Genomic DNA, 15,615 nt, shown 5'->3' on the forward strand with positions numbered 1-15,615 from the left:
AAGTAGGTAAGTCCAAAGAAATATCTTTGTGGCATGTAAAAAATAATTGCTTAGCATCAAGCAAGATTGTGGTCAAATGGTAACCTATCATTTGTAAATAAAATAGTGCCAATTAATGTGTTGAACTATTTTTTTTTATCACAGCTTAAGTTAGATTCTAACAATTTCATGAGCTATGTTAGAATTTAAATAATTAAAAAAAATGTTTTTATTTTCCTGAGCACTGATACTTTCCCACATATGTGTCTCTTTGGTGTATATGTGGAATTAGTAAATTCACTAAATATGCATAATTCTCTTTAGACATTTTATAGAATTTATCATATGTTTGTTGCAATTCTTGTGCTGCAATAATCCAATATATTTTGTTACGACGATTACTCTTTGGTAACGATAGTGAGCAAAAATAATCACCACTTGCGTCAGACATTTTGTCACAATAATTGTGATCACTACGGTTGTTAGGTTTGACTTATGATTGGCATCGCGATCCTCGTGATTTTATCTCTGTGAACACGGAGTTTGCGAAGATGTTTATGACAAGAGTACACTACATTGATATTGAATACTTACTTTGTGTACGAAGGGCCTAACTATTAACAATGGCACGCAATTTTTAAAAGTTTTTGCATAATTTAATATATTATGTATAAATATAATATAAATTGGTATAAAAAAATGTACTTATTTTTGAATCTAATATATTATAGTAAAAGCAATATTTTGCCAATATGTTTTCACAATTATTTATTGTTAAACAAAAGTCATTAACATTTTTTTAAATATCTAAACGAGTTTTAATTCAAACCAGGGTAGTAAAGTAATATGTCCAATTATAAACTTAAAATTAATTATTACTACAAATATAATTAGATGAACAAAGTTTTTGTTTTAATTTGTATTATATACTTATATGTATATAATTAAAAAATATTTAAGCACTTTTTGTTTATACAAGCAAAAGTGATTTAGCGCTTTCAATCTACAAAGGGAAAGGGAGCTAAAAGTTGAAGCGCTAACGGTCAATGGCCGGAACGTCAAGTGTTTCGACCGCGCGGGCTGCGACGACGGGCGTCAAGCGGCGACGGGCGCGGGGCGGGCGCCAAACAAGGGCGGATTGCCCGCCCCACACCCTATGCCCTCGGAACCTAGGCAGAAAGCCAGCACGCTGATATGGAACAGTTCAGTTTATTTGTTTAACGCACTGTATTTTTTAAATGAATTATTTGGTCATCAGCACAATGTTACTATACTAAAAAATGTCACCGCCATATCCACCGTTATGAAGTTTCACGGAAATTTTCAAATTTCCGTAAATTTTTGCAACAACTTTCTACACTTTACAATATAATATATAAATAAGACAAACGTAAACTATCTCGGCCATGACCCGTATTATTTAAATTTCAAAAAACAAGATGGCCGCCGTTTTTATCACAGTTGTCTAATTAAATTACGTCTAAATTACTTGCATATTAATACTACTTTTATATGCCATTTGCTTGACAAAGTAAGTTGTAGAAGTTTTTGCGTAATATCTAAACAATGGAATGTTATAATATCTAGTTGTTTAATTTAACATCGCTGCTTTATAGTTTAATTTTTTTACAACTATAAACTTGATTTTTATTACCAATGAAGCAGTTTCTAATTGCAACAACAATTGCTTGATACAACTATTCAGTCATTCTATAAAATTCCAAATTGCTCGTATATACTTGGCAAGATTTTATGGGCAATTTGTTTAATCGGTTTGTCTAATATACAATTAAAATTTATATTTTATATTTGTAACAATTTTGCTGCCACATTTAATTATGTTTCTATGTCTCGAACCGTATAGATCCGGCATTAGTTTATTTAGACCAGTGCCTTCCAAACCTTCCAAAATTTTTAGAAATTGCTCATATACATTCAGCAGGTATTATGACAGATTTGTTAGTTATTTTTATATTTTTTAATATTTCTAAAACATCTTATGCAATCATATTTTATGTCACATTTAATTCTATTACTAGATCTTGGGACATACAGTTCCACCACTGCTTTTAAGATCAGTGCCTTCCAAGCCTTCGAAAATTCTTGGAAATTGTTAATATATTGTATATTCGGCAAGCATCGAATATTATGACCAATGCTTATCTTTAACCAATATATCTGTTATATGACAATAATTCACAATTTCATTAAATAAATATTGAAATTTCAATACAGGATGATGTTTTTGCAGTAATTGTCACAATATTTTATTATAGAAAATAGCGTAATGTTTTTCTGATATACGGATATGTGCCACTCAAACTCATACCGGGGAAGAAAACAATGGATGTAGCACTACCTATATTAGCAATGTGAATTTATCAACCTAATGTTGAACTTTTACGTTAGTTCAGTAAGCTTCTCTGCCAAATAAGCTCCATAAGACAAGTTACTCACAGAATTTTAACTTATAGTGTGTAATTTTTAATTTGACATAGTATGAACATGTATCTTATATCTTTAGGATCTCCAATAAGGATAAATGGCAGTCACAGATGTTTGATTTGCTATAACATAAACCAAAAGCAAAAAAGTAGAGGTTAGCGTTTTTAGAATTATTATATATTTATTAATATCTATTTGCTTGCTCACCGCGTTTCAAGCGCCACACGACCTAAAGCGATGACGTTATTAAAATATTCTGTCGCTATTGTTTAAAAATCATGAAGTTTGTAGGTGGTCTTTCTGGTCATTCCTTGGCTTCTTTGGGATTTGTATCTCATAATTGTTGTTTTACGCTTTGGTGAAGTAGTGTGTTTTCATCCTGGGCTATCACCACTTTCGTGATCCTATGTGAGTTATCCGAAGGAAATGCTATTTTTGATCTCTGAAGGCGCCCGCAAGGGCGAAGCCCCGACGGAGGCTCCTTTCTGTGCTAGCAGTCTGTCTTTCCTCAGCAGCAAGTAAACTATAATTGCTAGGTTATGACTCTCTGGCTCATGGCGGAGGGAAGGGGTTTCTCAGAACAAAAACAAGGATTCATATGACTCATCGAAATTTTCATCAGCAAGTCATCTTTTTTTGTGAATGGTGACTTGCTGTGGAAAATGCTCAATGGTGGTTTTCTTGATGAAGATTTGTTAGTCACTAACATGACATGGAAAGAGGGTTCAAAAAATCTTAACACTACATGGGCTGCTAAAATATTAAAGTGTTATGGCACGACTGGAAATTATTTTTTTATTATCAATATATCAAAAATTTTTATTCTTTCTTAAAATTGCTATGACTAAAAAAGTAATCGCTATATTCTCAGGATTTTTTGCGATGATGTTTTCAATTGATTTTTATTGAAAAATAGAATTTAAGGATCATATGATATGATTCATATCATTATTGATCGTTTTTATGAAAGGTACATGCATGAAGACTAGCGCAGATATAAAATTATATGACCAGGTTATGATTGTTCGAGTCTAGTTAAATATATAAGTTAATAACATCAGAATATATCTAAAATTGTTTATCAGCTTTCCTATATCGAATGACCCATAAAAGTAATAGCGGGTCATAACGATAGTTTTGATAATATATTTGCATCATTGGTTTTTAATGATAGTTTTACAAATGACCCTAATTAAATCGACAGCATTTAAATAGGCAACAAATTAAATAGTCAGAATTTAAATCAACTTTGGATCAGATAAAAATCAAATCTTGGTCAGAATTTTATTAACAGCCTGGTCAAAATTATATTATTCAGGAATAATATTTAAATTATATTACTTAGAATTAAAATATAGGATGATTATGTGAATTAAAAAAAATATTACAGTAGACCCCCCCAATAACACGGTAAATTGGGGACGTGCTACTTGGGTTCCCGTTACTTTATGTGTGAGCGAGCCAAAGGGAGGATATCTCACCACACATACTTATTGCAAAAAATTATATTTTCTAGTCCCCCAACTACACACATCCAAATAGCATATACCCAATTTTCCGTGTTATTGGGGGTCTACTGTATAACATTATATATATAAATGTGCAATAAATTATTTATTTTAGAAATATCTTATAAAATATCTCGCTTGCACCATATAAATTCTGCCCATCTTATATTTATTCTGACATTTTAATATCAATTCTAACCCATGTAATATAAATTCTGACCACAACCATATTAAAATTTTGACCTTCAGGTTTTGATGTTTTTCATTCAATCAAGTTTGATGTTTTTCAAAACATCAAACTTGATTGAATGATTTTGGTCAGAACTGGCAGAAATCTATGATACTTCAGCGTTTTCCTTTATTATATATGACAATACTATTATTCGATAGTTGATAAAATTGATGATTAGATTAATACTGGTAAATCAATACTTCTTTTAGAATATTAATTTACATGGCTAACCTAATTGATAATGTAAGTATAATTTTTTTATTTGCAGTGAATTCTGAAACCGCATATTGGACGACGCAAAAATGATCACAAACCTACCGCTACTTTTCGTTAAGGGCAATCCCAAGTCGCTGTATAAGATGACCGTTGAGGAACTGGAGACGTTCGTGCCGTTCTTGGTGCACTGTTCGTGGGGTCACGATACTGTGAAGAACGTCGAACAGCCCACGTGGTGGCCTTCAAACGTACCCTACTCTAACCCTCTCATCAGGCCCAAAATGTCCACAAACGAATGGGTGTCCCAGCTGAGGGACATCATAAAGCTCTGCTACAAACACCACTGCAGCGATTTTCTGTTAAAGTTTTGCGAGGAGCTAGCCAAGAATTCGCCGTCCAGTTTGCTGTACGTCAACAATTGCGACAGTACAACGTCACTGTATTTGAAGAAAACGAGACGACTGTTGGTCACGTTTCGGAACGAGAACGTGCTGTACGATAGGAAAGTGACCAGGAAGTGTCTCTTGCCGCAGAGACAAATGTCGGGTAGTTCGGTTGTAGAATCTGAGGCAGTCAACATATATCTGTGCGATACATGCGATCAGACGTTCGAGAGTGTAGATATTCTGAAAGATCACGAAGATGCATGTTCAAAAAGGTCTGAAGGAGAGACGATCGATTTGTCGCGGTTATCGCCTGAACCGGAGACGATCGAAAGTAGCGATCAACGAGGATTTATGCGAACACTCGGTCTCTTTGATAACACGCCCGGTGCTAGTAACGAGTCGCCGGTTAAGAATGATTATCAACCTCACAATCCGAACGGTAGCAGAGAGCGGCGGACACTCATCAACGGCTTGACGAACTTTCCTTTTTCTTCCCTGGCCGGTCAGTTGAACAATAAAAGCAGACAACACTCATACGAGACGATAGACCGGCAGCGAGAAGTCATCGATCGATACTGCTCTGCCCCGCCGCAGTCCTTGGAATCGTTAAAATGGACCAAGCACACCGGCCGTCACTTCCCCGTCAAATACAGAAAGCCGGAGGGTCATTGGATGCGCACTCAGACCTTCCCAAACCAAAGAAGAAAACTCATGTTAGACATAGATAGCCAATTGTTGTATTTGAAGTGTAAACCGTGTCATGTGGTGATAGAAAAGTGGACCGCTGACGATATTAACGTTTATAACGAAAGGACGAAGAATGCGCGCTTGTGCGAGATGGAGCGGGACAGTGACAACGAAATCGAATTTGTATCGTTCACTGCGCTGGAGGGTAGCTCGGTGCGTAAAAAACAATCTGAAGAGTGCTTCATCGAGATTGAGATACCGTTTGACGTTATAGACCTCTGCTCGGACGACGACGATCAGAACGAAAACGTTCATCCCACTCCCGATCCCCACCATCCTCCCAGTGAGAGTATAGCCTTAAATCCTGAACGCTCGACCGAGGCGGACTCGGCTCAAGATTCCAAAAATTCGGCATCGAGCGTCCGAGAACCGGAGCAGAGCAAGCCGAAGCCGTTGCAGCAGTGTCACGATAATTTATGCAGTTCTCATATAACTAATGTGATATCGATAGATTAGTGTAACGAAAATACGATAAAGCCCCAGTTTGCTTATGAATTCATATCAGAATAAATGTAAATTGAGGCTTTTAATGTGTATATAATCGTAAATTTATATATTGTATTACATCTATAGTTATATTTTGATAATGATGAATACTACACCTTTTTATAATTTAATGTTTAAATTCTGGTTTTTAATAATATGTATCTATGTTTTGAATTTTGTTGGAGAATGTGATGTGGTTATATTGATTTATGATTATTTTAGATGTACCAATAAGTAATCCACTATTATTTTCCGATACTACTGATTTTCTCGAAAGCGTTTTAAACGCTTTCGTGTAATCGTTTCCGACATCTGGAAGTCTTATTCTCATCTTTGGGAGCCTGGGAGTATTTTTTAATTTTTCTTACAGTTCAGATTAAAAGATTTCTTAAAACTCATAATTTTAATTGATTGAATTCTAGTCCACTCAAATATACATATTTTTGTATATTGCATTGAATTTCATATATGAGATACTGTAAGAATTTGCATTTAATTATCTCATTAATTCACAGCAATAGTTGTGAAATTAAATCATTACTGAATGAGGTTTTTAATCTGATCCCAACAACAGAAACTTTATTTCTTTCCAAGCTTATAAACTTTTATAAAAGTGATTTCCACCTCATTAGAGATCTACTAAATCCTCAAACAATAGTTTTTTTGCAGTAGTAATATTCTCTTTATCGACTGCAGGATTGGTCATACCAATGCGCTCTTTCTACTGTTTTTTATTTGTTAGATCCACTGCTATATAGTACATTTCGATTACAAAAAACAGCATGCAAACATTGAGTGACTTACAATGTCTTGATACCCTCCTTTCATAAGAAGAAAATTATTCTTCTGTGAATTTACCATCTTCCGTGGCTTTTAAATTGTCACTATTTTTCAGTATACATAGAAAACGACTGACTAGAATTCCGTATAATGCCGTATGATTAGATCCAGAGTGGATTACTTCGTACGACTATGAAGTGTTCGTGTTTTAAATTGCTTGATTTTGTCGATAACCTTGCTGAAAAATTGTACCTATATATCGATGCGATTTGTGCCTCTGCAGTTTGTTTTATTAGATAATGAATTTTTACATTTCAAATAATGTATTAAAGCAAGCACTTTAAAACGTTGAATATTATTAGACTGTATTAGTTCATACTTATTTATATTTATTGTAGCTTATCCTTTAAAAATTAGTTTTGCTCGCGATATCACAGGGTTAGTATTTCGAAGTTCCCGCATTTTATATTATCTTAACTATAATTTTTTTAACAAATATGCACTCGTATTAATTATACTTGTTGGCGCAAATATGTAAATACGGATTTAAAAATAAAACACGATCTGATGTACATAGACGACTGTTTAAACGTTTGTTGTTATCAATGTAATTAAAGCGGGTGATCTCATGATTTTTTCGTTTTGTGCCTCTTATTATAATCGAACGTCGGCAAGATCGTTCCGACGAGATCCGACGACTGAATCGTGTTTAGTGTTCTGATATTTCACTTAAACTTTAAAGGAACTACTCGACGTGATTGTGTATAATTTTACGAATGAATTATATATATATTGTTCATGACTGAGATACTTGATTAAATTTTATTTGAAAATGTTAATTTATGTTTCCGTTAGTTGTGGTATTAAGGTACATTATTAAAGCAAAGTGGGCCGCTTAAAAGTAGCCCGTGATTTGATTGTAAATGCGTAGTGGTTGTGTTATGATTTTTTTTGATTTGAGCTACTTTTAATTGAGCCACTTTGCCTTATCTTTGTAATATATTTGCGAATAAACAGGTTTAAATTTACACATTATATTTTGTATTATTTCTGGTGAAATTAAACAATTGTTAGATATAAAAGATTTATTGTTAAAATATTTTTTTATGAACAGATCATGCGGTTAATAGTTTTTTATACATATAACATTCAACAATCGAGAAACAATTTATCTAATTAATTAAATATTGACAGTTTGATTTTTAAAAATATCTTTTTTTCTTCTAATAAAACGATTCTGAAAATACATCGTTTTGCGTTTTAATATTTTTTTGAAATGTATGTACAAATTTAACTAATCAACGATAGTTATTATATAATATCGTAACACACATTTTTTTATAGTACATTTAAAATTATTTACTAATTTGTATTGTTTTAAAACAATTTGTTAATCGCTATCATCATCATTGTGACTCCTGTTTAACGGTTGTCTGCTTTCTTCGTCCGATCCATAGATAACGTCTTCGTCCGAGTCGTTGATCATTGAAAATGCAGGATTGTCTTTCGTTATGGATATTTCTAAAATATTATAAATATTTTATTCAATGTATAAGATATATCAATAGATTTTTTATATTATATGATAAAAGTAGAAAATAAAAATATGAATTGTATAAATTATTAAAAATTCATAAAAAATAAAAGTTCCTCAATAATCAATAATTCTCGTCTTATATTTATGGCTGTCTAATTTTTATTTGAAGGTGAGTTTATATATTGTTTCTAAAATGCGTATTTTGTGTCCTAAACCTTCAAGATGTTTGTTGTGACATTGCAAGACAACATATCTCACCCTCAAAATCAAGCAAGGCGTAGAAGAGATTACTAAATATTCAGATGGATTTGCGCAGCTGATAACTACATTTTTGTTAAGCAAATAATTTTCATAAACAACTAATTTAAATTAAAAGTGCATCCTCCGTTCTTGGAATATTATAAACAGGCAGAAATATGCTTAATTAAACGCACTAGATATAAACTTGAAAATATTCACTAAAAAATAATTGTTCTGCAAAATACTAAGTACGAGATATGTATTTTATTTTGTTTAAAATCTAAAGACAAATATAATTTTTTTAAATGTGATACAAATTCAAAACACCGCTTTATTATTTTGTAAATTCCCAGTAGCTATATTTATAATTTGAAGAATATTCAACAGGTGATTGTACAAAACGGGCATGCAACACGGCACAGCAGTAGCCTAAAATAGCCGCCGCACTTAACATGCATCAAAATTTGTTTTATGAGTATTGAAGAAGTGAAACTCATTATTCAAATCTAATGACGAATGAAAGTTTAGTATGATAAAAAAATAATTTAACTCAAATATTTCTACTCAGAAAAACGACACAATTAATACGAAATATATATATATAAAAATCATGATACCAGAAAAAATTAATACGTATTACATTGAGAGATAAATTGAATGTAAATATAATTAAAGAAACATGGGAAATTAGTAGTTCCTAGTGGAACTAAATCATATTATTTAGTAAATAAAGCACTACTAAGAAGAAATACCTGACAATTTAAAGATTGTAACTATTATACCTATACCTAAAATAAAAAATAGTAAAAAGATTGAGGAAATGAGACCAATTAACATGTTGCCTTGTATGGAAAAGGTAACTTGTATGAAAAAGGTAGAGGAAGTAGTAATCAAGCAATTAAAGGGTTTTATTATTTCACAAGACATTCAGTTTGAACAACAATCGGGATTCAGAGAAAAACATTCCACGGAGACTGCATTTAAAGAAATGATAAATGATTGGTTGTTGGCTAAGAATACGAACAAAATCATTGGAGCAGTTTTCTTGGATTTCAAGAGAGCTTTAGAAACAATACACAGAAGTATAATGGTAAATAAATGAAAGATTATAGGTATAAGTGAAATAGTTTTAAGATTGTTTGGTTTTATTTAAAAAGAGAAAGCAAAAGGTTGAAATAAATTATGCTTACTCCAAAAAGAAAATAATATCTCACGGTGTTCCACATGGGTCCAAATTAGGGTCATTGTTGTTTATTATACATATTAATGATATAATCAATAATATAGAAAAATGTAAAATACATCTGTTTGCAGATGAAACTTTAATTTATTGCATGGGTGATAATGTTAAAAAAGTTGTAGATAACTTAAATAATGAATTTAGTATAATAGAAAGATGGTTAAAAAATAATGTAGTTAAAATAAATGTATGTTCATTAATTATAATATAATATAAAATATTTAGGAGTAATTGTAGATAAAAAAAATAATTTTTAGTGATTTTCAACATTGTAATTACATAATCAAAAATAAAAAATTAAAAAGTATATTATCTATGATGAGAAATATGTGAAGTATAAATACAAAAAAATAATTTACAATAGTGCAATAATAATATATATGCTTAACAAATAAAATAAGATGATTTTGCAAAAATTACGAAATAGTGCAATGAGATAATGTATGATTAAAAGATTAGAATGGTTGGATATTAAAGAAATATTGAAGATTGATGTTTTTGTATTTATTGGTATATAAGCTTTCTATGAAAAAAATTTGATTTGTTTCATCCTTGAATATATGTTTTTTATATAAGTTCTTTTGACTATATACATATATGATATTATCTACATATAAAATAATCTTACCGTGTGGTGCTTTGTTAGACGGCGAATATACATACGCCATTGTGTAGAGATAAAAGTTCAGGAGACCGTAAAAAGTCATGAACTGTGCTGAGCTATTGTAATGCGTTGAAAGTCTTGCAACAAAGTTGTCTTCCAAGACTCCAGCTCCGAACCTCATTGTCGTCACAGTTAAACTTACTCCTAACACCGTCAGCATCAATAGCGTTAAACATTTCAATCTCATATCTAAAATATTCATCATAAATAATATAGTTTTCATAAAATATATACAATCAGTTTTATAACATACCAAAGAAGGGCATGTTTCTCAAATCCGTGTATGCTCTCAGTATTAAATATACTAAATACAGAATATATAGTCCACCAAATGTGAAGAAGAATATTTGCAATGTCTGTAAGAATATTCGTATGATGAAAATTATAAGTTCACGTTGTATAAGTTAAAGCTTTGCTTACGTAATAATGAGTAGTATCGACTACGTAGTTATAAGTCGGATCTCTTAGCTCGTTATATTTTTGCCAAGTAGCCATGATGATAGCCGAAATCCAAATCATACCGACGATTATTAACTTAGGCAAATAAAAGGTCGATAAGCGTCGTTCGTTCTGTAAAAATATAATTACAAGAAGGAGAAAAATCAATTTAAATTTAACTTTATTAGTGAATTTATTATATTGTATATCAGAAATGTATATTTGAAAAAAATGTTATCTACATCTCGTAGCGCCATTGGAATTTCGTTCTTTTGTGTTTGTGGGATCATAAAGGCCGCCTTTCGCTCGCTCGCGTGTTAAGTGACGAGGGTGAGTGAGATATAAGGGCGTGCGGAACGCACGTAACGCCTTTATCTCTCACTCACTCTCGTCACTTGATACGCGAGCGAGCGAAAGGGAATGTATCTCTCTGTACGCGCCTGGCCGCCACATCATTAGTGATTATGTAATTAGTAGTATATAATGATATTAGTTTTAGACGTGTTATGAAGTATAACGTTAACACATGTTTGCTGAAACTAACTTTACTTGCCGTGTCTTCAAATGAAGGCATTTCCCCCCTTTGAATTTTGTCAGAAAAATGCGTGTCATTTAATGAATATGAATCTTAACGAAATTGAAATATTTAAAAACGACTACAGACTGGCCAACTTATGCCCCCCCCCCCTTGAAAAAGCTAAAATGACATATCCGCTTGTCTTATATGAACAGAATCAATATTATATTGTATTGGACACTGTCGTTAAATTTTTATTTTTTATTTTAATTTATTATTTCTTTTCTAATTTATTATGCTTAGAATATACAACATATTAATGAATGAGTTAAGTATTAATATAAACTAATACCTGTCTCAATCCATGGTACATGCAAAGCCAGAACATAAGAAGAGCGCAGAGAAACGTTGCTTGTAATACAGCATCTAGAAATCCAGGTACCCATGAGCTAATCAAAAATGTCATCGGAAATATTGGATCTGTAAAAAAAAATAAACCATAACACTTACATTGACTTGCATAACCATACCACCTACGAATTTATTTATTTTTAAATTGATCATTACTCACTGTTGTATAAAAGTAGCAAAGGTAATAGTAAAGATAGCCATTTTTGCTCAATGGACCAATCGTGTACAATATACTTCCTTAGAGTGTGTGCAAACCAACACTGTAAAATACAATTATCAATGATTTAAAATATACAGATTAAATATTAATGAGATAAAAATAACTTACTGTAACAAAGAACGTTCCTAATAAAAATATGAACCTAAACCATATTTCGATCTGTGTGAATGCAGAATTGTACGTCTTGAACTGATAATATTAATATATTTCTATAGTAATATATATATATTATATAAGTTGTTTAACGTTTAAGATGAGATACTTACATAAAACGTAACTTCATTAATGCGATATCGTAGTTTAAAAGTTTCTAAGCCGTAAAATTTAACGCCCAAGACGTAATGTGTATAGTCAAGAAATCCAAGATGCAGGACTATGAATTCATCACAAATCTGTTTCTCGCAACGAAGATGTCTCGTCCTTACAAATATAAAAGTTTAATGAGAAACATATTGTCCTATATTTATTATTTTCATTATTTAAGAACTACTTATGTAAGAAAAACAAATATTATGATGTATGTATTGTTTTTTTTGTATTTGAAACATACTATATCTATAAATAAGTTTTATTAAAATTTCTTTGTAAGACGAAGCTAATGATTCTATTAATCATTTTAGTGATTAAATATTAAAATAATAATAATAAAGCACATTTACCTATTTCGAACATCATTTGGATGAATTATAGATACTGGTTTATGCTCTTCAGTTAGTCCATCGATGGAGACACTCACTTGAAAGCTTTTATCAAATATTTCTTCTGAAAATAATTTTTAATGACATTTTTTTGTTAAAAATAATAAATTAATTAAATGTGACAAACCATCATTGTTATCTGTCGCAATTTCAGCAATCAACCACAATTGCTGACAATAAGTCCCTAGAGCTGGAGTTCTCATTGTGAAAGGTCCTGTGGCCAAAGTTGAATGATTTCCCAATATATTGGAACCTCTCTGGATCGAAGTTGATGTAATTGGAGGCCCTGCTAATCCTATAAACACGCCTAAGCCAAAAAAAGCAAAAAATCCCAAAAATACCATAACAAACTCTCCCTTGTTCATGGAGTACAGCCTCATCTGAACAGATCTGAAATAATAATAATAAATTTAATATATATTTTTTTTTATCATTAAAATTATTATCACCTTTCACATCTATCGTGGTGATATGCTGGAGATATATATTTGTTGAATTCGCTGAACAAATCGCTGAATTGCGACAAAGCGTTCCTGATTTTCAGACTCCAGTTAGCTGATGGCAAATGATACGAATACCCCAAACCGGAAGCATCCATTTTAACTATTTATTTATTTATTTTTGAATTATTAACATTTAATCCATTTAGAATGATAATCAGTATGTGTGTGAAGCTGAAATTTGAAGAAATACGCATTATTTTATATAAAATATGGTGAAAATTGTGACTGTTTAAAAAAGGATAATGAATGTTTATAATATAAGTGGAATTTTGTAAGCATGTGTTAAAGATTGTGTGAGGAATATTAATTTGTTACGATATTGCGTATTTGCGATCGTTTTACCTTAGGATTGTGATAACAAAACATGTCGGCTGGCGATTATTGATCGGTTTACAAAAGTAGGTAAGGGTTCGCAAACACGGCGTTTAGCTGGCTTGCCATGTGTGCTTACTTACTTCTATAAAAACATATTTGATTATATAAATATTAAACTATAATTACAGTACTATTTTATCTTAAGAGTTGTTTTTACTAATAAATTTAATTAAATATTTTTTTTATGATTTATTAAATGACATGTATTGAGTTATATAATAAATAGTCAGTAATTGTATTAAATTTATTTATTGAAATGGCATTTTACATTACCATATTACCATTTAAACAGATTAAAGAATTTTGTTGAGCTCTTTATTAGAGTGGTAAATTATTACACTAGTGCCAACTTATAATGTATTCCATCGATGATAAAGCGTCCTCGATTATGAAACGTTTTTTTATATTTTAATATTAATTATTATATAATCTTTATCATGAGTATGTAAGTGCAATGACAACAAAAGTAAGATATTTTGATGTAGTTTCTGCTTTTTCTTATAATCGATAGAACACAAGTACGTATGACAGAGCGGGAGAGCTAGAACAAGTTGTCTCACCCTCTGACTTGCTCTGCCGCACGCATCAGACAGTGCTATTATCGTGCGCCAGTATTTTTTTCCCTGTCGTCGGGAGAGTACGCCGAAGCGTATAATATTCCTGCGCTTTTCATTTATTTTTAAATTTAATAAGTATATTTAATATTTTTACTTCGTTAAATAATTTGAATATAAACTTACTTTAGTTAAAATAATATGTATAGCGATTTCCGAAAGATATAATGATTCCGAGGAATCGTAATAATGTCAGTATGATATCAATTTTATAATGAATAAATGATGTCAGTATAATATTAATTTTATAGAACAAAAGTCGGAGTTGATCGCGGTGGCCATTCAGGATATTTATGGAGCTCATTGATATTATGGCTTTCAATGTCTATAAGATATGGATCCATAAATAGTCTGAGTGGCGAATTAACAATTGATGCCGTCGAAAGTATTTCATACGCCTCCTATCGATAGACTTAGTAAAAAAAATATAATTTAACGATAGAAGAACGTTTATTTGCATAAACCGCAAAAGTCAGCGATAGAATTATTTGTGAAGACTTTTGTCTTCGAAAATCTTTCTACATCGTCTTCGCCCAGTAGTATTTGTAATATTAGACCAAGACGTACGAGTAACTTTTCGTGTTATGTTTATCACAGAGCTGTGTGCAAATTAATAAAGTGTGTAATAAAATGCACAGATTGTTAGGGATTTTTTTTTAAATTTATTATTTTTATATGTTATTTGTTTATAGATGTATTTTTATTTTAGGAAATTTAGGTCTAATTTTTATAGATTTATTTGTTAATTATTTATTTTTAATATTATTATTTGTAAAGAAAAAATGTAAAAAAATATACTGTGTTTCATTGCGAGCGTTTGAGAAGCCGCGCGTGCTTAACGTCATTGGGTCTGAGTTGAAAATACGTTTGTGTGCATGCATAAACAATGGCAAAAAGGCATAGCATGGTCTCGTTCTACGCTCGATTAAAAATATTTCGGTCTCTCGACAATTAAATGCACAAAAATTTCCAAAACGACTTTTGTTTTAGCTCTCGCAGAGTTCATAAATGAACGAACATTTTCAATACGTTTCTAAACGAACAAAAGAAATCCGAAATGAACCCTTTATTGTGTCCTTTGATATTTTTAAAAACTAGTCATCTCACCTTAAAATCGATGAGTTAGCTGTCTTATAGGAGCTCGAATCACTCAAGGTTTAAGTTAATATATTTTATTTCTAGGTAATATTATTAAATATGGACTCAACACCACGTCTTTGCAGTATGGAGCCAGCAGTAAAAGAAAGACTAGACAAGAGTTTTTCGCTCGGCTTGGACCAAGCATTTCTTAGCCATAACGACAGTTGTAACGGGCATGACCCAAATAATTCATGACGGTATTTCTATCAAAATAATTATATAGATATTTCATAAATTAA

General features: G+C 31.3%; 2 protein-coding genes across 3 annotated transcripts; one reads left to right on the plus strand and one right to left on the minus strand.

The window, feature by feature from the left end:
- Nucleotides 1-1,039: 1,039 nt before the first annotated feature.
- ova (ovaries absent) lies at nucleotides 1,040-7,814 on the plus strand. The gene is made up of 2 exons (XM_088205208.1): nucleotides 1,040-1,181; nucleotides 4,433-7,814. Exon 2 carries the CDS (start codon nucleotides 4,467-4,469, stop codon nucleotides 5,967-5,969), a length of 1,503 nt encoding a protein of 500 aa, XP_088061334.1. The 5' UTR covers nucleotides 1,040-1,181; nucleotides 4,433-4,466; the 3' UTR covers nucleotides 5,970-7,814.
- A 35-nt stretch (nucleotides 7,815-7,849) lies between these two features.
- LOC148237346 (transmembrane protein 181) lies at nucleotides 7,850-15,526 on the minus strand. 2 transcript variants are annotated; one of them, XM_088205207.1, is made up of 13 exons: nucleotides 15,344-15,526; nucleotides 13,590-13,704; nucleotides 13,194-13,418; nucleotides 12,872-13,134; nucleotides 12,706-12,805; nucleotides 12,313-12,466; nucleotides 12,155-12,235; nucleotides 11,987-12,086; nucleotides 11,768-11,895; nucleotides 10,881-11,030; nucleotides 10,714-10,816; nucleotides 10,425-10,649; nucleotides 7,850-8,300 (listed from the first exon to the last, which is right to left on the minus strand). In XM_088205207.1, the coding sequence occupies exons 3-13, from the start codon at nucleotides 13,340-13,342 to the stop codon at nucleotides 8,170-8,172; spliced, it is 1,584 nt and encodes a 527-aa protein (XP_088061333.1). In that variant the 5' UTR covers nucleotides 13,343-13,418; nucleotides 13,590-13,704; nucleotides 15,344-15,526; the 3' UTR covers nucleotides 7,850-8,169. The 2 variants fall into 2 exon arrangements, with proteins under 2 accessions (XP_088061333.1, XP_088061332.1); XM_088205206.1 differs by having other exon boundaries at nucleotides 12,706-12,808; nucleotides 15,344-15,515.
- Between the last annotated feature and the right edge of the window lie 89 nt (nucleotides 15,527-15,615).

Source organism: Plectrocnemia conspersa, unplaced genomic scaffold, assembly GCF_051122295.1.
Source record: "Plectrocnemia conspersa isolate PC_06_02 unplaced genomic scaffold, ASM5112229v1 ptg000002l, whole genome shotgun sequence".
Taxonomy (NCBI): Eukaryota; Metazoa; Arthropoda; class Insecta; order Trichoptera; family Polycentropodidae; genus Plectrocnemia; species Plectrocnemia conspersa.